The following is a 27505-nucleotide window of genomic DNA, read 5'->3' on the forward strand; positions in this document are numbered from 1 at the left end:
TGCCTGAGCCACCTCCATCTCTCACCTGGACTACTCATGTTGCAATGGTCCAGGCAAGAGATGCTGGTGGCTTGGACTGGGCTCATGGCTTCCAAGCTTGTCTCTCCAGTCCACGCCCCAAGCAGCCACCAGGACTATCACCCTAAAGCACAAGTCTGGCCACATCAACCACCTGCTTAAAAAATCCTTGGTTGCTCTCCACTGCTCCTAAGTTTATACTTCTAATGGCTTATTAGGTCCTGAATAATCTAACCACAACTACTATCTCTCAAGACTGGTTACACACACACACATGCTTATATCCAGCCCAACCATCTGTCCTTCAGACAGACCAAAACTCTTGGCGGCAGGATCCCATCTTCTTTCTTTGGTTAACCTTTGCTTTTCCCCCCAGCACCTCCCTGCCCTTCCAGTCAACTGACAATTTCTACTTATCCCTCGTGGCTCATCTGAGATGGAGCTTCTTCCAGGAAGCCTTCCTGACAACTCACCACCACTCAGATGAAATGATGCACCCTCCACCCACCCTCCAGCATCTTGTCCTCTGCAGGAACAGTATCACTTAGTGGTTCACCAGAACCCCACTGTTGTTCAGTCACTCAGTCGTGTCTGACTCTTTACAACCCCATGGACTGCAGCACACCAGGCTTCCCTGTCCTTCACCATCTCCTAAAGTTTGCTCAAACTCATGTCCATTGAGTCAATGATGCCATCCAATCATCTCATCTTCTGTCACCCGCTTCTCCTCCTGCCCTCAATCTTTCTCAGCATCAGGGTCTTTTCCAATGAATCAGCTCTTCGCATAAGGTGGCCAAAGTATTGGAGTTTCAACTTCAGCATCAGTCCTTCCAGTGAATATTCAGGGTTGATTTCCTTTAGTATTGACTGGTTTGATCTCCTTGCAGTCCAAGGGACTGTCAAGAGTCTTCTCCAGCACCACAGTTTGAAAGTATCTGCTCTTTAGCCCCACTGCCTGGGGTCAAATCCCAGCTATTTGGCTCACACTGTGAATCCTTCAGTGCATGTCTTCATCTTTCGGTGCCTCTATTTCCACACCTCTAAAGTGGAGAAAATAATAGAGGGATTTTTTTTTTAGGATTGATTTTACCTTCGTTTACCTTCATTTACCTCCCCATTGATGTACAGTGTTTAACCCAGCACCTCGCTCCTGACAGTTTCTCCAAGGGGCCCACGTGACCACCCTGCCCTTGCTGTTGTTTTCACCCGGGGCCAGGTACATTGACTCTGTGTCTCAGTGCCTCCTAGACACTGATCCGGGGGTTTAGGGAGTCCTGCTGTACTGACCCCCTCTCTACCACGGTGCCCAGCTCAATCACTACAGTTAATGGGCATTCAGTAGAAATGAGGACTGGCTGAAGCCCTGAATGAATCCTGAAGTCAGTGACTTGCCCAAGATCACACGGTTAAGACACGGCAGAAAGACGGTGCAAGCACCCGCTGTCTCACCGAGCAGCCCGGCCATCTTTCCACTGCGCTGCCAGGCTCTCGAGATGAATGTAGAGCTGTTGGCACACAACAGTGTTTATTCATTGCCTGCCCACTCCTGGGGTTGACAGAGCCATTTGATCAGTCCTGCTCCAGAGGGTCTATGCCTATCAGCTTCCCGCCCTCCCTAGGCCTGCCTCCACCTGGGAGCAAACCTGACACGGAAAGTAACCACTACTCTCCCCGACTAGTCCCGGAGCTTCTTGAGAGCAGGGACTGGGTGATCCATTTGCACCCCCAGCATGGGCCCCAGACAGTAGCACCTGACACTTTTTGAGAACCTACTGTGTGCCAGGCACTGTACTAAACCCTCTCAGTGTAGGGTTTTATGCAATCCTTACAGCCCCAGTGAGACAGGTCTACTGTCTCCCCACGTTACAGATGAAAAGACTGAGGTTCAGAGGGGCTTTGTGGTACAACTGGGCTATGAACCCAGGTTGCCCACCTCCAGACTCTGAGACTAACCACTGACCCTCCCTGCCTCTCTAGCAGCAGGAGCTGAACTAAGAATTGTTTTTGAGGACGGTTTCATGGCTTTTGACAACGCTCAAACCTACAGGCCTGCTTTATGGAGTACATTTTAGGTTGACTCATTACCTCTGTGGAGGGTCCTTAACCTCATTGTGCAAGGCTTTCAATCACATGAGGTTTTCCTGTCCCTGGGAGCCTGCTCCAGTGTCAACACTGTGGAGTGAGGGGGACAGAGATACAAGGTTATGATGAATGGGCCTTGAAGTTCAGAACCTAGATCCTCCCAAATTCTCATTCTTGGTCCTGTCCACATAATTCACCAGCAAGACTACCCCTGCCTGTGACACAGAGCTCCCAGTGTAGGGCCCTGGCCACCACCTTGGGGGCCTGTCCACAGTCTCTAAGCACTGAGTATCCTGGTTCACTTATCTCCACCAGGATCCATTCACTCCTCCTGTGTGAGGTCAAACCCACTCTCTTCACCTCCTTCCTGGCTCCCTTGTCTAAGGCTGACTTGCACCCCAATTCTCAGCAATGCCCCTGCCCATGTCTTCCCTTAGTCATGGCCACAGCTGGCACTGAACTGGAGAAAAGTTTATCCTGAACAAAGGGGTTGTGAAGAAGACTGAGACAATTTCTAATTCATCCTTTTGCTCAATTATTCTGTAGATACTTAGTGAGAACCTGCTCAACGCAAGCACTAAGTGTTCTTTCAGTTCAGCTGCTCAGTCATGTTCAACCCTTTGCGACCCCATGGACTGCAGCACACCAGGCTTCCCTGTCCATCACCAACTCCCAGAGCCTGTTCAAACTCATGTCCATCGAGTTGGTGATACCATCCAACCGTCTCATCCTCTGTCATCCCCATCTCATCCTGTCAACCCCTTCTCCTTCTGCCTTCAATCTTTCCCAGCATCAGGGTTCTTTAAGCTAAGCTAAGTCACTTCAGTCGTGTCCGACTCTGTGCGACCCCAGAGACGGCAGCCCACCAGGCTCCCCTGTCCCTGGGATTCTCCAGGCAAGAACACTGGAGTGGGTTGCCATTTCCTTCTCCAATGCAGGAAAGTGAAAAGTGAAAGTGAAGTCGCTCAGTCGTATCTGACTTTCAGCGCCCCCACGGACTGCAGCCTACCAGACTCCTCCATCCATGGGATTTTCCAGGCAAGAGTACTGGAGTGGGGTGCCATTGCCTTCTCCGCAGGGTTCTTTAAAAAGTATCTAATACTAAATACATATAAAAGACTATTTTAACATGTATGATTACACTGATTACAATTAGGTTTGGCAACGAGGGTTGTTTTTTAGCTAAAAAAGATAGCTTATTTCTCTCTCATCGCCCAACTTTGGAGATATGACGTCTGGGAGATAAGACTCTCCATTGATGGCATGGCCCAGATGTCTTTGATTCTTCCATCATGCAGCTCTCCATCTTCAAGGTTGCATCACGGTCCAAGATGGCAACTGGAGCTCTCTATTCCATGTGCCCAGAGGAAAGGTCTGAGAAGGGCACATGCCATTCCTTGAAGGATGTCGCTCCCTCCACTTCCACTTCCATCCCATTAGTCAGAGCTTGGTCACATGGTCACCTCTAGCTTCAAGAGCAGCTGGGAACTAAAGTCTATATTCTGGGAAGCCACCTGTCCAAGTAAAACATGGGAAGATGAAAAAGACGGGACATTAGGAAACAGCCAGTAGTCTCTGCCATAGTGAGGCACAGAGAACAGCGATAGAATGAAGACCTGTGAGCTGACCACCAGGTTAAGAAATGGAGCATCACAGCACACTGAAGCTGACTTGTCCCCCGCCCTTACCCCTTCTCCCTCATGTCTGGTCAACACCCTCTTGAATTCTGTGTTTATCACTGCTTGCTTGACTTTACAGTTTCACCACAACTACGTATTTCCTTTGTCTTTCCTTTTTCATTATTTATTTATGTATGGCCGTGCTCTTTGTTGCTGCACTCAGGCTTTCTCTACTTGCAGCGAGTGCAGGCTACTCTTCTTTGTGGTGCTCAGGCTTCTTACTCTGGTGGCTACTCTTGCTTGGAGCACAGGCTCTAGGCACACGGGCTTCAGCAGTTGCAGTTCAGGGGCTCTAGCACGCTGGCTCAATACCTGTGATGCCTGGATTTAGTTGCCATGTGGCATGTTTTTTTTGGCATGTGGCTCCAATTCCTGGAGCAGGGATTGAACCCATGTCCTTAAAAATCTTTTGTCCAGTTGTACATGTTTAACTTTGTGTAAATGGAATCATACCATATGTATTTATCCATGGCTTGATTTCTGTGTTCAGTATTTTTAAAATTTTTGTTGAAATATAGTTGACTTACAATGCTGTGCTCATTTCAGATATACAACAAAGTAATTCAGTTGTATATGTACATGTATGTGTGTGTATATATATATATACACACACACACTCTTTTTTACATTCTCTTCCACTATAGGTTATTATAAGATATTGCATGTAGTTCCTTATGCTACATAGTAGGTCCTTGTTGGTAATCCATTTTCTATACAGTAGTGTGTATATTTTAATCCCAAACTCCTGATTTACCCCTGCCCCCTTCCCCTCTGGTGACCATAAGTTTGTGTTCTATGCCTGCGAGTCTGTTTTTGTGTGTGCTGCACAGTATCATGTGTGTGGAATTCACCGGTGTTGACAAGTGTAGCTGTAATCTACTCCCATCCATTGCTGAGTCCTATCTCATTATATTAATATGCTCCAAGTTATTATCATTCTTCTGGTGAGAAAAATGTGAGTTGTTCCCAGGGTTGTGTTGTTTCAAGCACTGCTGTTAGGAACATTCTCATATACACCTCCTCATGTATATAGGCAAGGGCTTCCCAAGGCGAGTTTCTAAGGGAAATTGCTGGGGTTTGGGATATACACATATTTTGAGACTGTCAAATAGGCTTTTAAAATATTTATTTATTTATTTGGCTGTGCCAAGTCTTAGTTGTGGCACATGGGATCGATCTTCGATCTTCATTGTTTCAGGTGGGATCTAATTACCCGACCAGGGATCAAACCCAGGCACTCTGCATTGGGAAGCATGGCGTCTTAGCCTCTGGGCCACCAGGGAAGTCCCTCAAATAGGCTTTTAATAAGAGAGCTACAAAAGATCCTGGTGCTCCAAGGATTCTAATAGTTGGCATAATGTTCATCTGTTCCGGAGAATGGAAATGTATAGAATACTCTCCACCCACATAGACACACGCACACAAATTCATTTGTTTATTTGTCCATTTGTTCAATAAACACTTGTTGTGTAGCTATTATCATTAACTGTAAGACACACCATCAATGTAATAATGATTTTTTGGGGAAAGAGAGACACACAGCAGTAAATGAACCCATCAATTGTAAGACACATCCCAATTTCACTGAAATGTGCATGGAAGTTCTTAGAATCAAGGAAATTCTGCCCTTGAGGAACTTACAGATTTGAAGCCATTTTTTCCCTGAACAATGATATCAGAGCACAAAATATGATTAAAGCAGATACAAAGTATCCAAAATCAAACCAAAATATAGTCCACCAGGGACCCTGAATCACAACACTGCCTTTGAGCTTGCAAGAAATACCAAGTTTCAGGGTCCTCTCCAGACCCACCGAGTCAGCAACTGGTTTAACATGATCCCCTAGTGACTCCTATGCCCATTAAAACCTAGTCGCACTTCAGAGGGGCATAGAGGAGAAAAAGAGTCTTTCCAACTAAGGGCAATCAAGAAAGGCTTCTTGAAAGAGGTGTCATTTGAAGAAGAGAGAGAAGGAAGGATTACATTGGTTGAGTGCTGCTCTGAGTTAGGAACTGTACAAGGGGCTTTCTCATTGAGTCCTCAGAATCACCCCCACGGGGCAAGAATTTCCTTTATACAAAGAAAGAAATAGGCACAGAGAGGTCACATGACTTGCTCAGGGCGGCATAGCTGATAGCTAGCAGAGCTGGGCTTTGAGGCTGGGACTCTCTGAATCTGGGGTCCAGTCTCTTCCCCATATCACACTGAAAGAACTAAAGAAGCAGCTGACAAGAATCAAGACAGGATAGTCTCTGGTGGCTCAGATGGTAAAGAATCCGCCTGCAATGCAAGAGACCCAGGTTCCATTCCTGGGTCAGGAAAAGCCCCTGGAGAAGGGAAAGGCAACCCACTTCAGTATTTTTGCCTGGAGAATCCCATGGACAGGGGAGACTGGCAGGTTGCAGTCCCTGGGGTCACAAAGAGTCGAACACGACGGAGCAACTAATACTTTCACTTTTTATTCCTCCCAGAGATGTGTGCAAAAGTGCACAGTGCTGCACCCAGGACTTCCGCAAGGTGGGCTCTCAGGGCACACCTGGGGACAGACTCGGGAAAGCAGGCAGGCAGGGCAGTCTTCTTACTCCACTCTAACCCCAGCCAACGCCTGCACAAGACCTAGCATGCAGCAGCCGTTGGAAACAATTCAATGAATGAATGAATGAATGAATGGGGAGAGTTTTGTTTCAAACCTTCCAGCAGCCGCCAGTGCCAGCACTGCTTGGGGGCTGAGGTTCCCAGAGAGGTGGGCGAGGCCGGCCTCTTCCACCCACCCCAGGGTCTCGTTAATCCCTGCCATCAGGGAGGGCCCTGCCAGCACAGCAAAAAGCCAGGAGCAGAAAAGGTTTAAAACACAGCGCCGGCAGCTCCCACCAAACCCTTCATTTGCTTTACTTAAAAAATTACTTCACCAACTTCCTACCCGTGCGGCAGCCAGCTCCCTCAGCGCAGCCTCCAGATTCTGAGCTACTCTTTCAGCCTCTCCTGAATGTATGGAAAATTAAAACAGCGCTTGTTCAACCCTTAATGACCAGGTTTATGAAGAGGTTATTGTATCTCAAAGAAATGAGACAGCAGTTGGTGTTGTGAGATATTAATGTGCTTTTTACAAAGCTGATGAAACCTCCTTTTAAACTACTTAATACCTACAAGCTGAAATTCTCAGACTGAAGTGGGGAATTCCTGGAGGCAGAGCTGTGGCAGCCTAAGACTCAGCCCTTGGCCTTCCCTCCAAGGCTTGGCTTGAGGTCTCTGGGCTCTGGGGTTGGCACAACATCGTTGGCCCTTCTGGAGTGGGGGTTCAGTAGAGATTTCACAGTTGTTGGTCCCCTTGGCAGAAAAATCCTTTATAGTTCATGGTGGGAGTGTGTGTGCGCTAAGTTGCTTCAGTCGTGTCCTACTCTTTGCAACCCCATGGACTGTAGCCCACCTGGTTTCTCTGTCCATGGGATTCTTCAGGCAAGAATACTGGAGTGGCTTGCCTTACCCTTCTCCAGGGGATCCTCCCAAGCCAGGGATCGAACCCAAGTCTCTTAGGTCTCCTGCATTGGCACGTGGGTTCTTTACCACTAGGGCCACCTGGGAAGCCCTCATGGTGGAACAATCTCCCCCATCTCCTCATCCTCCAGAAGCTCAAAGCCTGTGCTTGTGGGCGGAGTGGGCACTGAGATGCCCCCTCCTCACTTCAATCTGGACCACAAGCCCGGCAGGATCAGATCCCTGCCTACTCCCCAGCCATCTACTGCCCTCACCCTCACCCATCCAACCTTCTTGTTGGGATCAATCTTTCTGTAAATCTCTACTCCCATGAAGATGTCATGTCTTTGCACCAGCAAACCCCTCCCTCATATGAGACTGCCCTGCATCTGGGGGTTTGCTGGTAAATGTTTACCAGCTGGCTCTCTGTGCAGGGATACAGGACCTTGATTTGTGGTGTTTGCCAATGTCCGTGGTGCAAACACTTGCACCGTGGCTGATTTCAAGCTCCTCGTGTGAGTTATGAAGAGACACTAACAGTCAGCTCCCAAGATGTAAGCCAGCCCCAGCACAGCGCTGCCTCCGGGTTTCCCTCTTACCCCCAGCTCTGACCTGGAGGACCTGCCCTGGCGGACTGGCCTGGCGCCCTGAGACACTCTGCCCCTTCCTGTGTGCCCAGCACTTCCCTGACCTTGCTCTTTCCTGACTTGCCTCTTCCTAGAATCCCTTCTCACTTTCCACTGCTTCCTCACATTCCCCAACACACACACACACACACATCCCTACCTACCTGCTTCACCTGGCTGACTCCGTTGCCTTCTGAGTCAGGAAGCCTGTGTCAACACTCATACACACACACACCTGAATCTGCAGCCCTCTGTGTGTTCTCAGACACACCCTGCCTTGTCAGAACACACATCCTGCTACCCCACAGCACCTCCTCCCTGTCTCCCATAGATGGCAAGCTCTGTGGAGACAGAAAGTCAATTTTTTTCCTCTGTGTCCTCAGCAGATCACACAGAACATGGCATACAGTCTGTACAACATACATGTTAGCTGAACAACTATGTTCCCATAGGCTTTGTGTTCTTATTGCTGTTGTTTAGTCACTAAGTCATGTCCAACTCCTTTGTGACTCCAGGGACTGTGGCCCACCAGGCTCCTCTGTCAGTGGAGTTTTCCAGGCAAGAATACTTGGGTTGCCATTTCCTCCTCCAGGGTATCTTCCCCACTCAGGGATCAAACTCACGTCTTCTGCATTGGCAGATGGGTTCTTTACCACTGAGCCACCAGGGAAGCCCATAAGGCCTTGTTGCTATTGTTCAGTCATTCAGTCGTGTCTGACCCTTTGTGACCCCATGGACTCCAGCACACCAGATTTCCCTGTGCTTCACTATCTCCTGGAGTTTGCTCAAACTCATGTCCATTGAACTAGTGTTGCCATCCAACCATCTCATCCTCTGTCGTCCCTGCCTTCTCCTCCTGCCTTCAATCTTTCCAATCACCAGGGTCTTTTCCAATGAGTCTGCTCTTCCCATCAGGTGGCCAAAGTATTGGAGCTTCAGCATCAGTTCTTCCAATGAATATTCAGAGTTAATTTCCTTCCGGATTGACTGATTTGCTCTCCTTGCTGTACAAGGGACTCTCAAGAGTCTTCTCCCACACCACAGTTCAAAAGCATCAATTCTTCAGAGCTCAGCTTTCTTTATGGTCCAACTCTCACATCCGTACATGACTACTGGAAAAACCATAGCTTTGACTAGAGGGATCTTTGTCAGCAAAGTGATGTCTCTGCTTTTTAATATGCTATCTAGGTTTGTCATAGCTTTTCTTCCAAGGAGCAAGCGTTTTTTAATTTCATGGTTGCAGTCACCATCTGCAGTCATTTTGGAGCCCAAGAAAATAAAGTTTCTCACTGTTTCCATTGTTTCCCCATCTATTCGTCATGAAGTAATGGGACCGGATGCCTTATATCTCTCTAATATAGGATGTGAGATATTACATTCTAGTAAATTCTGTGCTATCTATTTTTCCCCAAAAACTATGCATCCCTGAAAGGCAAGGATCAGGTCAGGTTTCCCTCCACCACCCCAGAGCCAGGCACTTAGTCATCCCTTAATCTCTACCCTGGGGAGAGAGGAAAGATGAACAGAGATGGTAAGAGACACCAAATATTTGAGCATTTGGATCTATCTGTGCCTGAAGCTGAATCAATCCCTGGACTTGATGGCCACCAACCAGAAAGAAATACACCAGAACTAAAGGCTGGCATCCAGAAAACAAGATGATACCCCTCTTCACTGTTAGTAGTAATGTCTGCAGACATAGATGTTCTACCAAACTTAAATTCTACCAATAGCAGTGCGGTACCACCAGGGTACTGCTTCATGAGCCTAAGCACCGCCTTAGTCAGTCAGACTGAGTCCTAGGCCACAGAGCCCCCAGTGCTCCTGGAGACCCCTATGCTCCAACCAACGCTCACAGCCTCATCATCACCATCAACCTCAGAGACCACTGGGATCAATCCCACTACAGCCTGGGTCCCAGTTTACCTCCGTCATTCCTCACCACTAATCTTCTGTCTCTCAGTTCAGTTCAGTTCAGTCACTCAGTCATGTCTGACTCTTTGTAACCCCATGGACTGTAGCACGCCAGGTCTCCCTGTCCATCACCAACTCCTGGAGCTTGCTCAAACTCATGTCCATTGAGTCGGTGATGACATCCAACCATCTCATCCTCTATAATCCCCTTCTCTTCCTGCCTTCAATCTTTCCCAGAATCAGGATCTCTTCCAGTGAGTTAGTTCTTCGCATCAGATGATCAAAGTATTGGAGCTTCAGCTTCAGCATCAGTCCTTCCAATGAATATTCAGGACTGATTTCCTTTAGGATGGACTGGCTTGATCTCCTTGCTGTCTAAGGGACTCTCAAGAGTCTTCTCCAACACCACAATTCAAAAGCATCAGTTCTTCAGAGCTCAGCTTTCTTTACAGTCTAATTCTCACATCCATACATGACTACTGGAAAAACCATAGCTTTGACTAGATGGAACTTTGTTGGCAAAGTAATGTCTCTGCTTTTTAATATGCTGTCTAGATTGTTCATAGCTTTTCTTCCAAGGAGCAAGCGTCTTTTAATTTCATGGCTACAGTCACCACCTGCAGTCATTTTGGAGCCCAAGGAAATAAAGTCTGTCACTGTTTTCATTGTTTCTCCATCTGTTTGCCATGAAATGATGGGACCAGATGCCATGATCTTAGTTTTCTGTCCCTCAGAGGTTAGTAGAAAACTCTCTATCACTGAGACAGAATGACTCTTACTCTAACAGAGAAGGGTGAGAAGCATCTGGTGTGGTTCCGTGTGTCAAATCTCCATCCAGACAGGGCCATCATTTAGCTTGTAAAAGACTCATCATCAAAAGATCACACCAATAATTTCTAAAAACCAACCATTGATTTGGGGCCTATTAGAATAATTGGATGAATCATTTGCACATCAATGTTTAACTTGGTAAGCAGTTTTATAATATGTATTTGATGTATATAGGAAATAAAAGTGAACATTTAGTTTTGTCTTTATATAGAAGTTATTTGGTTTTATCTTGTATATTATAGGCTAGTATTATCTTGTATATTATAGTTTGGTGAAAAAGTAATTGCAGTTTTAGACTGTGAATTTTAAATCATTTTAACTAGGCTCAAGTACATGTTTATTAATCAAAATGGGAGCCATTAAAATCAGCACACTTTTGCCAATGAGAAATAAGTTTGTTTATTCCTCTAGCATAAAAATCCATGCTTCGGGATTCGACCAACTTCTCGAAAGCAGTTTCTGCCTCCTGCTGGTTGTGGAAGCATTTTCACTCAAAAAGCTGAGATGCTTGAAGAAGTGGCAGTCAGTTTGTGAGAGGTCAGGTGAATATAGAGAAAGAAGCAAAACTTGTAGCCCAGTTCATTCAACTTTTGAAGGCTTGGTTGTGTGATATGTGATCGGGCATTGTGTGAAGAACTGGGCTCTTTCTGTTGATCAATGCCAGCTGTAGATGTTGAAGTTTTCAGTGCGTCTTATGGATTTGCTGAGCATACTTCTCAGATGTAATCATGTCATCAGGATTCAGAAAACTATAGCAGATGACACAGGCAGCAAACCACCAAACAATGACCATGACCTTTTTTTGGTACAAGTTTAACTTTAGGAAGTACTTGGAGCTTCTTCTCCATCCAACCATGAGCTGGTTGTCACTGGTCATCGTATGAAATCCACTTTTCATTGCACATCACAATCCAATAGAGAAACAGTGCATTGTTGCATAGAATAAGAGATGATTTTTTTGATTTACAATCAGCTCATGAGGCACCCACCTTCCCAATTCGTTTCAAATGCTGAACAACCATAGAATGGTCAGTGCTGAGCTCTCCAGCAACTTCTCTTATAGTTGTAAGAGGATCAGCTTTGATGATGCTCTCATCTGGTCATTGTCAACTTCCAATGGCTGGCCACTGCACTCATCTTCCAGGCTCTAATCTCCCCTGCAGAACTTCTTTATTACCACTGCACTGTACATTTGTTATCAGTTCCTGGGCCTAATGTGTTGTTGATCTTGCAAGTTGTCTCCACTGCTTTACAACCCAATTTGAGGTCTAAAATAAATATAAAATAAACAGCAAGTAATAAGTCATTAGCAAAAAAAAAAAAAAGGCAAGAAATGTGCATTAAAATGATGTAGGCATGTGTGCATGCTAAGTCACACACAGTCATGTCCAACTCTTTGTGACACTATGGACTATAGTCCGCCAGGTTCCCCTATCCATGGGATTATCTAGGCAAGAATACTGGAGTGGGTTGCCATTTCCTTCTCCAGGGGATCTTCCCAACCCAGGGATCAAACCCACATCTCTTAAGTCTTCTGCACCAGCAGGCAGGTTTTTTACCACTAGCACCACAAATGAAACAACAAAGTTCAACAAACTGCAGTTACTTTTGCACCAATCTAAATAATTTGTCTGAGCTTTGCTAAATATTTTGAATGGCTTCCCAACCTCCACCTGACCTGAGCCACCCAGTTCATGGTCTTATCCTTCACCCTGAAGTTACCAAAAACCATGCCCTTCCACAATCTCAGCGTCTCTGACTCCCTCGCCCCACCCTTCCAGCTTACTCCCCAGAGCATCTCCCCATCCCCTCACCACCACCAGCAATTCCTTGACCCTCACCTTATGTTTTCAATGCACTGATCCCACCTTCTTTTCACTGGTCCCTTTACCAGCTTACAGTCTGATCCGTCTTCATAATCTGGAACAATTGGGGTCATCAGCCCTATTGTTCCCCCTGTGTTGATGTCAAGCCTCCTTCCTCATGACCTTTGCTACGGGCAGAGCTCCTCATGCTGGCTCCAGGCAATAATCTACTCCCTTTCCGCCTCCCCTTCTTGCATTCATCTCACAGACCCTCATCCTGGTTAAAGGCAACCCTCCAGCTGGACTGCCCCATATCCTAAATGTGTTCAGAAAAAAGCACAGAACCTCAGGAGGAACTGTCAGGCCACCAACACATATACTTCATGTCTTAAGCCTAGCCCATTCCCTCTTCACGCTCATGGAGAAAATTTTCACTTCCTTCCTCCCTTTCCTCTCAGTTGACAATTCTGTTTCCCATTTCATTCAGAAAATAGAAGCAACCAGAAGAGAAGTGTCACAAGCTTCCACCATGCCCACCCATCGCCTGCATCCGCCTCCACACTGCCCCCTCCCCACAGTGCCGTGGATGGACCAGCATCCACGTGAGGCCAGCCTTGGACTTGTGTCCCAGGCCTCCTCCCCCTCACAGTGCTCCTGTATAGTCCCACCCCTCCCCGGGTTATCAAGCGTTCCCTCTCTGCTAGAACATTCCCACCAGCATCATTCATGCCTTGAGCCCTCCCCTGACCACAGAGCAGCCAGAGGAGTGGTAGATCCCACACTAGCACAGTGCGGGAGGACACAGAGACATTGAGGGAGGGACAACAAAGAAGACGGTGGGGGCACAGGAGGCTAGACCAGCATATGCAAAGGCCCCATAGAAGGAGGGAGCATGGCGGGAATGGCAGCTGGGACTGCACGTGCGCTGAGACGGAGGTTAGACCAGATGGCGGTCGGGCCCTGTTAAAGATGTTGAAATTTTCCCTAAGAACATCAAGAAGCTGTCGAGCACTTCAAACTGAAAATGGCTTGAACAGATCTGCATTGTCAAAGCTTCACTATGATCATTCTGTAAAGATGGATAAGAGTGGGTACAAAATGGCCAGTGGGGAGGCTACCACAGTCATTTAGGGAAGCAAGGAGGGTGGCCTGGCAGTGGGCATTGCTCTTGTTGGGGAAAAAAAATCGATGGGTTTGAAAGATTCTGAGAGCCGATACAGACATGTCGTGATGGATGGAGCCTGCAGGGAAGAGGCAGCAATGTTGGCAATGATGGCTGGGCTCAGGCTTGCATGAGGCAGCAACAGAGAGGCCTTGGCTGACCTAGTTGTTGCCTCCAGAAGACCAGGCTTGAGGGATAGATCATGAGTTCCAGTTTGGACCTGCTGAGTGTACAATGCTTTTAAAACATCCACCAAGAGACATCAAATAGGCAGTTGGATCCCCAGGTCTGGACCTCACAGGAGAGGTCTGGGCTGCTGATACTTTGACACAGCCTCTCTACAAGCATCTCTGGAGCCCTTCTCCTGTGCAAGGCACTGTGCTGGGATCCAGTGGTCCAAAGATGATGGAGGTAGGGGCTGGGGCCAGGGTGCGTGGGGAGCAGCTGCACTAGAGGTCCACAGCCTGAAGGGTGGGGCCCTTAAAAGAGAGACATGGAGGCACCACCTGTGGTTAGGAGTTGAGCATAGTCCCCAATTTGTCAGGAGCCATGGGGCACTTCAGTACCATTCTCAGCGCCTCACCTCCTGCACAGATTCCCTATAAAGATGCCTGGCACCAAGTTGGTGCTGACGAAATACTTGTCAGACTGAATTGAGAGAAAAGGAAAGTGCTTTGCAAAGTGGTTTTCAAATACACTGATTTGTAATTTTACCAATGGGGAGGTAAATGTTATCCTCTTAGAAGCAGGAATGAAGACTCTTCTCAGGAAAAAAGAATCTGTGATTGGATGGGGGATAAGTCAGGAGAGGTAGGGGAAGACTCTGGTTAATGCATCAAGACGCTGAGAGCAGGGTGGGCACATGTTCATGACCACAGAGGAGGGGGAGACAGCAAGGTATGGGGTGGGGATGGTGCCGAGCAAGACAAGACATGGTCCAGCACACACAGAGAAGATACCTGCCCCACTGGGAGCATTCTGAGCCAAACTCTGTCTACCTGGAGTCCCCGTATGCTCTGGGGAATCTCTCTTCTTGCAGAAGTTGGGAAAGGAAGTGAATTTGGCAGAGATACAGTTAAGGGGAGGTGAGGGTTGTAAGGTAAGGATCAACCATCTTCTCTGTTATATGTAGTACAGAACTACCTACGTGTGCATGCTAAGTCGTGTCAGTCATGTCCAACTTTGCAATCCTATGGACTGTAGCTCGCCACGATCCTCTGTCCATGGGATGCTCCAGGCAAGAATGTTGGAGTGGATTGTCATGCCCTCTTCTAAGGGATCTTCCTGACCCAGGGATCAAACCCATGTCTCCTTTGTCTCCTGCCTTGGCAGGCGGGTTCTTTACCACTAGCGTCACCTAGGATCCCCAGTGTTATATATACATATTATATTAGCTAGAAACACAATTATGTAAGCATACCTGTACTGCCCGCAACGCGGGAGACCTGGGTTGGGTTCGATCCCTGGGTTGGGAAAACCCCCTGGAGAAGGCATGGCAACCCACTCCAGTGTTCTTGCCTGGAGAATCCCTGTGGACAGAGGAGCCTGGTGGGCTGCAGTCCATGGGGTTGCAAAGAGTCAGACACAACTGAGTGACTGAGCACATCCTGTATATCCAGCTGTATGATATATCCGGCTGTGTATATGTGTAATAATGACTTAATATTCCTAAATAATACCTATCGTACATAATAAAACCTACTTTATGGGCTACAAGACTCAGGATCTTACAAGAAAATAAATTGTTCACACATATTAAGGACTGTATTAATTAGGTGGCATTATCTTCTATCACAGGAAAATCCTGAATGTCAGGGACTAAATGTAGCAAGGTTCATTTCTCTCTCACTCAATACCCCCAGCACATTTACTAATGTGCCAAGCACTGCTCTGAGCGCTTTAGACGTGTTAGCTCATGTCATCCCCACAACAATCGACAAAGGAAGAATCGCTACGATCTCTGCTTTCTGATGAGGAAGCTGAGGCATCTCCGTGAGGCTGAACGAAACCCAGGCAGGCCAGCTGCAGAACCTGCCTCTCACCCACTGTCGCCGTATCTCCCTGCACAGTTTCGAGTGTCCAGTCATTCAGAGAAAGTCAGGCAACATCCATCGTGCCTGTGCTGGTGCTCAGGACACAATGGTGAATGAAACAGATAAAAGTCTCTGTTGTCATGAAGCAGCCATGCTTGTAAATTCTATTCTCCACATAAGTGTTCATGAAGATCACATTCAGTAGTTCACTCATTCATTTAGGGATCACTACTGGGGATCTGCTGGACACTGGGCTAGGGGTTCTCATCTGAGCTGGCTCTCACCTTCTCAGCAATCACCAAGGAAAGTTTTAAAACCAAAAGGTCTTTGTTTGAGCCCAGATTCCATCATTTCCTGGCCATGAGGACTTATTCAGTTATTTGAATTGGCACAGAGACAGTTAAGGGAGGTTTGTAGGGTAAGGATCAACCATCTTCTCTGTAATATGTAGTATAGAATTATCTATATACTGCATTAGCTTGAAATACCTAAAATAGTTATACAAGCACACTTGCATCCAGTCTCCCTGAGCCTCAGTTTCTTCATTTATAAAATGAAGATGCTATTACTCCTCTCACAGGTTGAGTCATACTCCACAAATCTGGCCAGTGACCCAGGCCTGGGTGGGGTGTTCAACCCTAGGAGTATTGCAGAACTTTCATGGGCTCCATATAGTGAATTCCATGCAATTGCAGATGGGAAAATGCTTTGCAAACTCATCTAAAGGGCTGTGGGAATGTTTGTCAGCCTCGGTCTGGGGTCTGCCCTCTTTGGAAAGTGATCAACTTTCTCGCATGTAAAACACGAGGTGACTCCCAGCCGAGCTGGGGCACAGATGCAGGCATGCTGGTATTCACCAGTCTCCTCCGTGGCAGTTCCCAGCCCAGATTCAAACCTCCACTGCCCGCCAAGCCTCAGCTAATCCTCAGAAGCCTCGATGCAGAGATGGAAGGCTGGGTTTTGAAGTCTTAAGCCTTAGATCCTCTCTGCAGCACCGCGGGTGTGTGTGTTTTGATTCACTGGGCAGATGTCCAAACAGACAAAGCGATACCTTCTTTGGGGGGGAGGGGGGAAGTGAGGGAGAGGACTGAGCCAGCTTCAGAAGAACAAGAAGTCAGGAAGAGGCCAGTGGGCACTGAGTCCCTGGAGATTTGGATGTCTCACGAGCACTTTCTTCCCTTGTTTTCCAGGGAACTTCAAAGGTCTCTGCAAGCAAATCGATCACTTCCCAGAGGATGCAGATTACGAAGCTGACACAGCAGAATATTTCCTCCGTGAGTGGATGCAATTTTTTTTTATCTCTCTCCTGGTGATGGGTCCTGCCCTTCCATCCTTAAGCGCCAAAGGCCAGAACTATCTAGAGGTCTCTGTCACTGCAGAGGGCAGGAAAAAGCTGAGCCTTCTGTCTTCCCCCCTTTCCATGGCCAAACCTTCAGGTGTGCTATTTTCCTCTACCCGCAACGCCCTTCCTCCCCTCTTTGTTGGCAAGTTCCTACACATTTTCCAGGTTTCCGGTGAAACAACACCTCCTCCAAGAAGTCCTCTATGCCCCTGAAGGGGTTCCCAGAGCCTAGCATCTTTATCATGCTGTTGGGTCCATGTCTGTTTGAGCAACCAGCTCCCTGACAGTGTTGCCAATTCCACTAGAACTCTGATAGAACTCTACCTATCTCATTCATCATTATATTCCCAGCCCAGTGCCCGGCACATAGAAAGTACTCCGTAGATATTTCTTGAACAATCCAATGAGGAGACTCACAAGGCAGTGCCAGACTGGAACTTCTACTGAAACAATGAGATTTTTTTTTTCTTTCCCCACAAATCAAGTCAAAGTTAAATCCTGATGTAATAGCTGTGATCTTAAATCCACCTGAGACATAGTATCAAGAGAAAGCATTTTGAGACCCAAAGAAAATCTCTCAAGAAGCAGCGAAAACTAACAAGGTAAAATGTTCCAGGAGAAAAGGATTTCCAGAAGAGAGGCTGAGGGTCCTTAATGCATGGGACCGCAAAGCCACCCCAGCAGAAGTAGCTGAAAGCTCTGTACGAAGCTCTCAGACAGCACTTCTGAAAGCAGTTTGCTCTCCTCCCAGGAGCACCCCTCCCTGCCCCCACCCCCACCCACTCTGCTCCCAAGTGCCCTTCCCCAGCCAAAGCCTCCCTCCCATCACCCACAGCAGTGGTTAGTATTGGATCATTTCTATGAAAAATGTAGGAAGCATTTTATTATATGGATCACCCCTGTCACTTTCAATAATTACTCCTCGCGTCAAACCCAACTCTCAGGTCAGCCTGAAATCTGGGTTTCATTTCAAAGCCCGTGGAACATGAAGCCAGCCAGGCTGCAAGAAAAAGGAAGGGGACATCAGGTCACTCATAGGTCTCTTTTTAAAGGAGAAGGGGCAATATCTTACTAGGCTCGTCCTTTCCCTTTATGAATTCCTGCACGACACTGCTCTCAGATGGAATTCCTGAAGGATCATTTGTTCGTCCTCTGCATTATGAGATTTGAAAGTGAAAGTGTCAGTTGCTCAGTCTTGGCCGATTCTTTTCGACCCCATCAACCACTCCATCAACCATAGCCCACCAGGCTCCTGTGTCCACGGGATTCTCCAGGCAAGAATACTGGAGTGGGTTGCCATGCCCTCCTCCAGGGGTCTTCCCAACCCGGGGTTGAATTCGGGTCTCTCTCATTGCAGGCAGATTCTTTACCATCTGAGCCACCAGGGAAGCCCCTATTACCTGGTCTAGGGCTCGCAAAGGAGCCTGGCAAGGGCATAGAAACAAATTGAGCACCTTCTGTATGTCAGAGTCTGCACTGAGTGCTGGAGAGTTCCAGAGGAATGAATGAGGCAGCATCCGTGGCTGCAGGCAGACCACAGCCTAGTAGGTGAACCCTCAGAGAAACAGCAGGACTTGGGAGGCAGGGGCCTGCAGAGACGCCCCCGAGAGAGAAGATGGAAAGGGGAGCCACGTGGGGGTCTGCACACAAAGCCACACTGGCTGAGCCCAGTGAGGGGGTGATACTTTATCAGTCAGATGCCCAGTGTTGGGGCAGGACCCTTGTCTCATTCATTGCTCTACCAAGAACAGTTCCTGGAAGATAGAAGGTGCCCAATAAACCTTTCCTATTTTGAAAGGAAAGACAGGATTCTTCAGCAGCTATTCCTACCTACTCTATACCTTCATTTCCCAAATTTTAAAGGAAGAATTGTTTAGTGTTTGGTTCATTTTGGTGTCTCTAGACAGAAGACTTGAATGTAAATTAGCCGCGCAGGTTTCTGGGAGTCTGACTTGAGTTGACTTAATCCAAAAATATTTTTTAAACATCTATAACAAATTGGCAAACCCTTTCTGAAAAGAGACATTCCAAGCTTTGTGGGCCATAAAGTTTCTGTCTCAACTACTCAACCTTGACCTTGTAGCACAAAAGCAAACCCGGAAGCAACTGAGCATGGCTGTGTTTGCTCCCGTGAAACTTAACTTCACTTGCAAAAATAGGCAATAGGCCTCATCTGGCAGTTTGCTGACCTCTGATCTGTAATATGCTAGTCTGGAGTTAGACAACAAAAGTAATTATTTAAAGCTGGAAGATGTGAATTCCCATCATTCTCTGTCAACCTCTAACCTGACTGGCTAGAGAAACTAGAAGACAGAAGTCATTCTTCTAGAAAGATTGCCTGCCCTAGTGTGGTGGGCAGAGCTGGTGCCCAGGAAGGTGGGCGGAGCTTCTCCTGAAGATGGGCTTTTGGTCCAGGGAGATGGGCGGGGCTGCACTCGGGTGGGTGGGGCCTGAGTCAACTTACCCTGCCCCGCCCCGTTCTGGTCTGTTAAACCTTCAGCTCACCTACTAAGTGGGTTGACAGGCCCAAGAACCTAACCTAGATGCCTCAAGCAGGGAAAGAAGGTGATCCGAGGTGCTGAGGAAGCCTGGTGCCTAACCCAGACTGGAGGCCATCATTCCAAAGTGTTCCCTAGAGAAGGTGGCACCAATGCAGAGACTTGGACTCTAGAAGCATTCATCCATTCATTCATTCGCTCAGGAGATATTCACTATCACTATGTATAGGGCACTGTTGATGGTATGGGGACTCAGTGTGGACAAAATAAAGAAAGTTAGCGCCTTCATGAAAGTTACACCCTGATGGAGGAAACAAGCAAAAAACAAGGAGCCTGTTATGATCAATCATCTAGACAAGAGATGACAGCAGCTTGAATGCAGGTGGTGGCAGTGAAGGAGGTGGGAAGGGGTCAGAGCCTGAAAATATTCCCAAGGGTCTGCATATAGGATCTTCTGAAAGGTTGCATGTGGATTTCCAGGGACAGGAAAGGATAAAGGATGACTCCAAGGTTTGTGCCCATGGAGGGAGCAGGTTGGTATGGGGAAGGATGGATGCTCAGTATCGGCCACAATAAGTAAAAGAGGCCCACGGACTCCCTGGGGAGGTAACATGGAGTCTGAGACTCACAGGGTGGGACCTGGCGGGAGTCAGGAGTCTGAGAGAGGTCAGAATGGGGACGATATTTAGCAGCATGAGACTTGATGACAGCATCAAGAAAGTGGTGCAGAGAAAGAAGAGGTCAGGATCTGAGCCCCAGGGCTCAGAGGCCAGGCAGAGGAGCCCCAGGGAAGGAGCTGAGGATGGGTGGCCAGTGAGGTGGCCTGGGTAACCCCTGCCATCCTTGATCCACCAGTTGGATGGAGGATCTGGAGCAGAGAGGGAGGCGGAGGATGCCAGGAGGGCATGACTGGCCAGGGGCACAGAGCTCATCTCCTGGACTGGCAGAAAAAGTGGGACTCACTTGTTTTCAAGCCAGCAGACCAAGCTTCAGGCAAGTTCAACACCACTTGAAGGACGGGGCTGAAGGAAAGCACCGAATTAATATCTGATGGGACAAATGAATGAGTGAATGAATGAATGCTCTTACTGCCCAGTCTCCGTGGGTATTCAACGGGGTCCCCAGCTTCTCCACAGTCACAGAGTCCAAGGAGGGACAGCCTTAACTGGTCCCAGTCATCACCCCGAGTCATTGGACTTCTGGGCCCCACGAAGGTGCGGCTAATACAGGCCTTGCCCACCTATCACCAACTTACCCACAAAGTCATGGTAACCAGTCTGTTTTTTCCAAGCAGCTCCATGGGGCTGTCAGCTGGGTCTGCTATGTGGCACCTCCTTAGCCCTCTCTTTTCTTCTTTTTTAAATATATATATATATATATATTTTTTTTTTTATTGAAGTCTAGTTCAGGTGCACAACAAAGTGATTCAGTTATACATATACACATATATTATTTTTGAAATTATTTTCCATTATAGGTTATTATAAGATATCAACTATAGTTCCCTGTACTATACAGTAAACCTTTTTTGTTTGTTACATATCTATTTTTTAATTAGAAATCTAGCATTCTATTCATACATAAGTCAAACAAGTGGAATCAAAATGTCATAAATTTTTTAGTTAGGCAAAAATTCATATGTTTTCTAACATATATATATAATATTTATATATATATACAAAAGTTTTTCTACTATGCTTGATAAAGGCTTGAGAAAGAACATCAAAAAAAAAACAGAAGAGATGGAGAAATTGGAAAACACAAACTAAATGAAATGGGAGCACTGAATATGAAATAGAAAAAGTGAAACCAACTAGATAAAAGTAGAAGATCATCATATAGTCCAGTTGTCCTTAAAATATTAGCCCTCTCTCTTCTTGCCAAAGCTGCTTACCTCAAGCTGGTGAAGAAGAGGTGGTGGTGTCCAGGTGTGACTTCCTATGACTCTCAGTGTGTGTTGGTGTGTCCGCGTGTCTGTCTTGTGCTCAGGGGCATGAGTGTGTGCTGTGTGCTGTGTCTTTTGATGCCTGCGTGTCTGTGCATCTGAGCATCTGTCAGTTTGAATATAAATGCCTGTGTGTATGCGTGGGTCTGCTTGTGCACACATGGGTCTCTTCATGGTGTGTGTGTGTGTGTGTGTGAGTGTGTGTGTGTGTGTGTGTGTTGTGTCCAGGAGATGGGAGGTGGTCACACAATGAGGCTGAGGGTGTGAGCTGTGGATGGGAAGCCAGACTAGGGCTTGGGGGCCTCAGCTTCACTCTGAGATGAGACTGCGAAAAGGTTCTGAGCAGAAAGGACTGAGGTCCAGGCTAATGGCACTGCTCCGCTTCTCCTGGAGAACTGACTCCGGGGTCTCAGCAGGAACAGGGAGACCAGTAAGAGATGACAGCCATGACCTAGGCTTGAAATACATGGGGCTCGGATCAGGGAGGGGGTGAGGGAGGTGGATGAGAAGGGGGACTAGTTCTGGAGCCAGCAGGAATTACTGGCATCCTGCATCGGGGTGGAGTGGGGAGGTGAGAGAGAGAAGACTCAGGCGACGTCTAGGTGTCCCGTCTGGGAGATGGTGGACAGTGCAGCCCTTCTCTGAGGCCGGGGATGTGGAGGAGGCTGGGTCGCAGGGAGGTGACCACTCTTACAGAGTCTTCTTTCCCACTGGATGCTGAAACAGCTTGAGGACACTGAAGGGAGTAGCTGCAAATAGAGTTTGCTCCCACCCACGCCCCACCCACCCCACCCAGTGCAGGGCCTGCCCTCAGTCAGGAGAGATTTGCTGAATGAATGTACAAGGAACCACCCTCCCTCAAGCCGCCTAGCACATTCCTCCTCTTCCCAGAATGAGGCTGGAGGAGCTCCAGCTGAGCCAAAGCCACCCATCCTAGCCTCAGAAAAGCCCGCGCTCTCCCCTGTTCCCCCTTCTCCATCTCCCTCTGCCAGTCCCACCAGGCCCTGAGGACCAGGAGGTGGGGGGCACGTCGTTGTGGGGGATACCAGGTGTCAAGGCCTGAGCTTGGGACTTGGAATGAAAGGGCCTGAATTTAAGATGAGCTCTGCTCTGTGACCTTGGACCAGATACTCACCTTCTCTGAACCTCAATGTATACCAGTCCAGGTGGGGGTGAGGGGCAATTCTGAGGATACCATGAGACAAGGGTTAGGGCGGTGCTTTGTTTGGGCTCCCCAGCTACCGCAGGGGAGTGCTGAGGGAAGTCCACTGCCTCTCCTTGCCCCTAGAGCTTCGAAGTTCAGGGAGACAGCCTTCCATCTCCAGAAATGCTGAAAGTAGACATGCCATGAGGGTCACACAACCCCACTCTCCATTTTACAGATGAGGAAGACACTGAGGCCCAGAGAGGGACAATGACTGGCCCCAGCCCAGTACAATTCCTGGGATACCACCTGTGCGTGTTCAGTCACTCAGTCATATCTGACTGTTTGTGACCCCATCAACTATAGGCCGCCAGTCTCCTTTGTCCATGGGATTCTCCACTTTCTTGTCTGTAAAATGGGACTGAAAATCAGAACTCCATCTACCATAAAGGGTGCCTGCTAAGTCACTTCAGCTGTGAAGTGACTCTTTTGCCACCCCATGGACTGTAGTAGCCTGCCAGACTCCTCTGTCCATGGGATTCTCCAGGCAAGAATACTGGAGTGGGTTGCCATTTCCTCCTCCAGGGGATCTTCCCGACCCAGGGATCAAACCTGGGTCTCCTGCATTGCAGGCAGATTCTTTACCATCTGAACCACCTGGGAAGCCCTGGGATACCACCTGCCTCCCTGGTTATCCAGGCCACATATTCCTGTCCACTTCCCGGGAACTGTAGCCCTTTTCAGCAAAATTGTCATGAGGGACGTCCCTTTCAGAGGTCACTGCGGTGGGGTGACCACATCCTGCAGTCAGGAATATCTAATTTAGATCCCCTACTAACTCACATCCAGGCAGCCAGAGCGAATGCTTCATGATCAGCGCCTCCGCCTCGCGCCCTCCGCCCATGGGGATAGTTTCTGTTCTGATCTGGTTTGTTTATTAAAGTGCCCAATGCCACCCTCACCACACTGACTCCACGACCTGTACTTTAATAAACATCAGTCTAGGTAACCCCAGGCCCGTTAGAAACAACAGTAATACTCTCTGCCATGTAAGAACTAACATTTCCTGGGGCTTGTGGGTACCAGACACGGTTCTCGTGGCTTCAGACGCGTTGACTCATTGCCCCTTATTGTGGCCCTGGGAGCTGGGTATGTCCTGCAGCAGAGGAGGCCACTGAGCCTCGTGGGGTGGGGGCAACATGGGATGCGTGCAGGCCATCTCTCCTGAGCCAATCACCAACCCCAGAGACCACAGAAAGTCAGAAAGCCTCCACCACCTGCACAGGTGGCCCTCCCAGAGGAAGCTCGCTGGGGTCTGAAATTCCTTTCCTACGTCAGTAGATAGAGCAAACTTTCATGGAACTCTTGGCCTAACACACCATACGTTACCCTCATTCATCTCACAACAGCCCTAAGAAGTAGGTACCGTTGGTGTCTCCATTACACAGATGAGAAAAGTGAGACAGAGAGGCCACACTGCCAGTGGGAGACCAGGGAAGTGCAGGATGGGACCCCAAGCAGCCCACATCAGGAGCCCATGCTCCTAACCACCGCTCTGAGTGGCTTCCACCCCTCCCTCCCCCTGCCTCTTCCCTCCTCTCCTCCTCTCTCCTGTCACTCTTTCTCACACACTCACTCTCTCACGCTCACTCTCACCTGCATTTACAGCAGCTCTTCCCCTTTCACAGTCACTGGCTCCTCATCCAGCACAGCATACAGGAGGAGAGGGCGAGAGATGCCCCAGAGCCCAGAAGCTCCACCCAACCCAGCACATCTGTGTCCTGTTAGAACACATCAAATTCCAAAGGGAATAACAGGCATAAAGAGTTTAACACCATGCCAAGAAAATAAGGAGCTCCAGCTTCCCCTATACCTGATCATGATGACTATTTTGATGAAAGGCACGACCAGCACCTGGCCAGCCTGGCTGAGTGGTCCCTAATGGAGGTTTGCAGGGCACAGGACCACCAGGGATGGATGAAACCTTATGAGTCATCTGGTCCCACCTATTCAGAGCCAGACCTGAGACCCAGAGAAGGGAAAACCCACAATCAGGCCTCAGGACAAGCCAGGCAGAGTGGGCACTAGGCAGAGGTCTGCCCACCTCCCTCCACCCTACACACCACTCCCCTCCTCCTCTGCCAAATTGAGTGTGGAAGCAGGATCCCCGAGTGCAGCCATCTACTTGTCCTCCAGCTGTGCCCACCACAGGACACCATGGGTGCCGGGCTCACAGGGCACTAGATTGGAGATGATCTGTCTACAGAACGTGGCCAAAGAAAGGGTGAGTGAGGGATTTATGGCTGAGCCTACCCGCTCCCAAAGGCTAGATGATACTCCCTTCTGGGTGCTTATGACACTCTTCATTTCCATCACTAGCATAGAAAACAATAATACACTGTTCCTGGTTTACCCAACGCTCTGTATTTTCAAAAGCTTCCACAGTCTTCTTCCGATTTAATTACTGTCACCCTGTAAGGTGGGGCTTCCCAGGTGGTGCTAGTGGTAAAGAACCCACCTGCCACTGCAGGAGATGTAAGAGAGGAGGGTTCGATCCCTGGGTTGGGAAGATCCCCTGAAGGAGGAAATGGCAACCCACCCAGTATTCTTGCCTGGAAAATTCCATAGATGGAGCCTGGTGGGCTACAGTCCATAGGGTCACACAGAGTCGGACATTACTGAAGTGACTTAGCAGGCACCCTATAAGGTAGACAGATTTCCAGTTTTCAGTCCCATTTTACAGACAAGGAAGTGGAGACCTCAGTAACACCAAGAGATTGGCCCAAGGTCTTCCCAAGCCAGTCACTAAATACTGGGGCTCCCCAAGCCTCAAGGTAAACCCCCTACTCTTCCATGTTCAAGCTCTGCTGTGCTCACCTCTGAGTCTGACTCCCCATTTACAGCTTCAGCCTACACTGCTCCTCTGTGCCCCAGTCTTACACATCCGCCTCCCGCTCCATGCTCCCCGTGTATGTCCCCAGAGCACCTCAGCTTTCATGTGTCCCAAACAAACCTTGACTTTCCTCCTTACCCCTTGATCCTCTCCAAGCCCCATAAGTGGTTTTATCCAACCAGCCAGCAAACCTGAGACCCAGAAGTTATCCTTCAAGCTTTACTTCACCTCCTAAACACCCCTCAATGGCACCCCACTCCATTACTCTTGCCTGGAAAATCCCATGGACAGAGAAGCCTGGTAGGCTGCAGTCCATGGGGTCGCTAAGAGTCGGGCATGACTGAGCGACTTCACTTTCACTTTTCACTTTCATGCATTGGAGAAGGAAATGGCAACCCACTCCAGTGTTCTTGCCTGGAGAATCCCAGGGACAGAGGAGCCTAGTGGGCTGCTGTCTATGGGGTCGCACAGAGTCGGACACGACTAAAGCGACTTAGCAGCAGCAGCAGCAGCAAACACCCCTGAAATGCACCCTCCTCTGCTAGATTCTTTGTCTCTGCCCAGGTCCAAGCACCACCGTCACTTATGTGGTGAGCAACAGTCCTCCTGGTTCCCTATAGCAACCCCGGACCCCTTCTTAATTCATTTGCTTCTGAAAATGCAAGTCAGGACTTCCCTAGTGGTCCAATGATTAAGACTCTGTGCTCCCAATGCTGGGGGCACGGGTTCGATCTCTGGTTGGGGAAGTAGGATCCCACATGCCCTGGGTGTAGCCAAAAAATATATTTTTAATTAAAATCCAAATCAGATTGTGACGGCCCTGCTAGCTTTAAGACCTTTAAAGGCTACCTGTGAGTCCCCGGGTGGCCTGGGCCGGGTTGCTTCAGCTCCCTTAGAGCTCCCCAAGGCCCTGCCCTATCTCTCTGTGACCAGCCCTTCCAAGTTCCCAGATGAGCCATGCAGGTTCCAGCCCTTGCTCATGTTGCATCCTCTCCCTAGAACGCCCTGCCTCTATTCTGCCCACTTAGCTTCCCCTTGTCCATCAAGCTCAGGAAAGCCCTCTCCAATGCCCGGGTGAGCTATGAGGGTGCTCTGAGAGCCAGGGGTGCAGTGGTTTGGTACACAGCCTAGAGTCAGACTCCCTAGGTTCACAAACCCAGCTCCTCCATTTGCTCCCTGAGTGGGCTTGAACAAAAGGCTTAATCTCTCTGTGCCTTAGTTTTAGTCTGTGTGTGATGGGAGTAATTATGGAGTTGTAAATGAGAACTAAGGGTTCACACAGGTCCATGGTGTGTGTGTCCCCAGCACACACTGATCCTTCAGTCAGCATCAGCCATCTACAGGTGACAGTTCAGCTCAGTCGTGTCCGACTCTCTGCGACCCCATGGACTGCAGCACGCCAGGCTTCCCTGTCCATTACCAACTCCCAGAGCTTGCTCAAACTCGTGTCCACTGAGTCAGTGATGCCATCTAACCATCTCATCCTCTGTTGTCCCCTTCTCCTCCTACCTTCAATCTTTCCCAGCATCAGGGTCTTTTCCAAGGAGTCAGTTCTTCGTATCAGGTGGCCAAAGTATTGGAGTTTGGGCTTCAGCATCCGCCCTTCCAATGAAGGGCTGATTTCCTTGAGGATTGACTGGTTTGATCTCCTTGCAGTACATTAGCCTACCACTTGCCTTCATGGTGCCATATGGGTAATTTTCTTGCATAGCACTTCATCTTAATTGTTAATTACATGTTCATCTGTGCCATATGTCCTTCATGAGAACTTAAACTCAATTAAGGCATGGACCAGGCCTGATTTTGCACCCATAAACCTTCTATGCCCAGCCTGGAACCAAGCATGGTGACGGCCACATAGTCAAAAGAAAAACATCCCTCCACTCTGGACCACACAGCTTTTCCCTAGTACAGGGCACTATGTTCTCGGGCCAAATTGTAATAGACAGACCAAATCTGGCCCACCATTTTTCTAAATAAAGTTTTATTGGAACACATCCACACTCATTGCTGATGGCTATTCTCATGCTACAAGGGCAGAGTTGAGTAGTTGCAGCA

The 27505-nt window shown here is 48.4% G+C and overlaps 1 protein-coding gene across 1 annotated transcript in view; it reads left to right on the plus strand.

The window, feature by feature from the left end:
- The window catches only part of CACNG2 (calcium voltage-gated channel auxiliary subunit gamma 2), a 121481-nt gene that overhangs the window by 82846 nt on the left and 11130 nt on the right, over positions 1 to 27505 (plus strand). The window contains exon 2 of the mRNA XM_006056972.3: positions 16816 to 16899. Within this exon, the coding sequence (XP_006057034.1) occupies positions 16816 to 16899 (84 nt within the window). The remainder of the gene's footprint in view (positions 1 to 16815; positions 16900 to 27505) is intronic.

The sequence above is a fragment of the Bubalus bubalis genome, chromosome 4, assembly GCF_019923935.1.
Source record: "Bubalus bubalis isolate 160015118507 breed Murrah chromosome 4, NDDB_SH_1, whole genome shotgun sequence".
Lineage (NCBI taxonomy): Eukaryota > Metazoa > Chordata > Mammalia > Artiodactyla > Bovidae > Bubalus > Bubalus bubalis.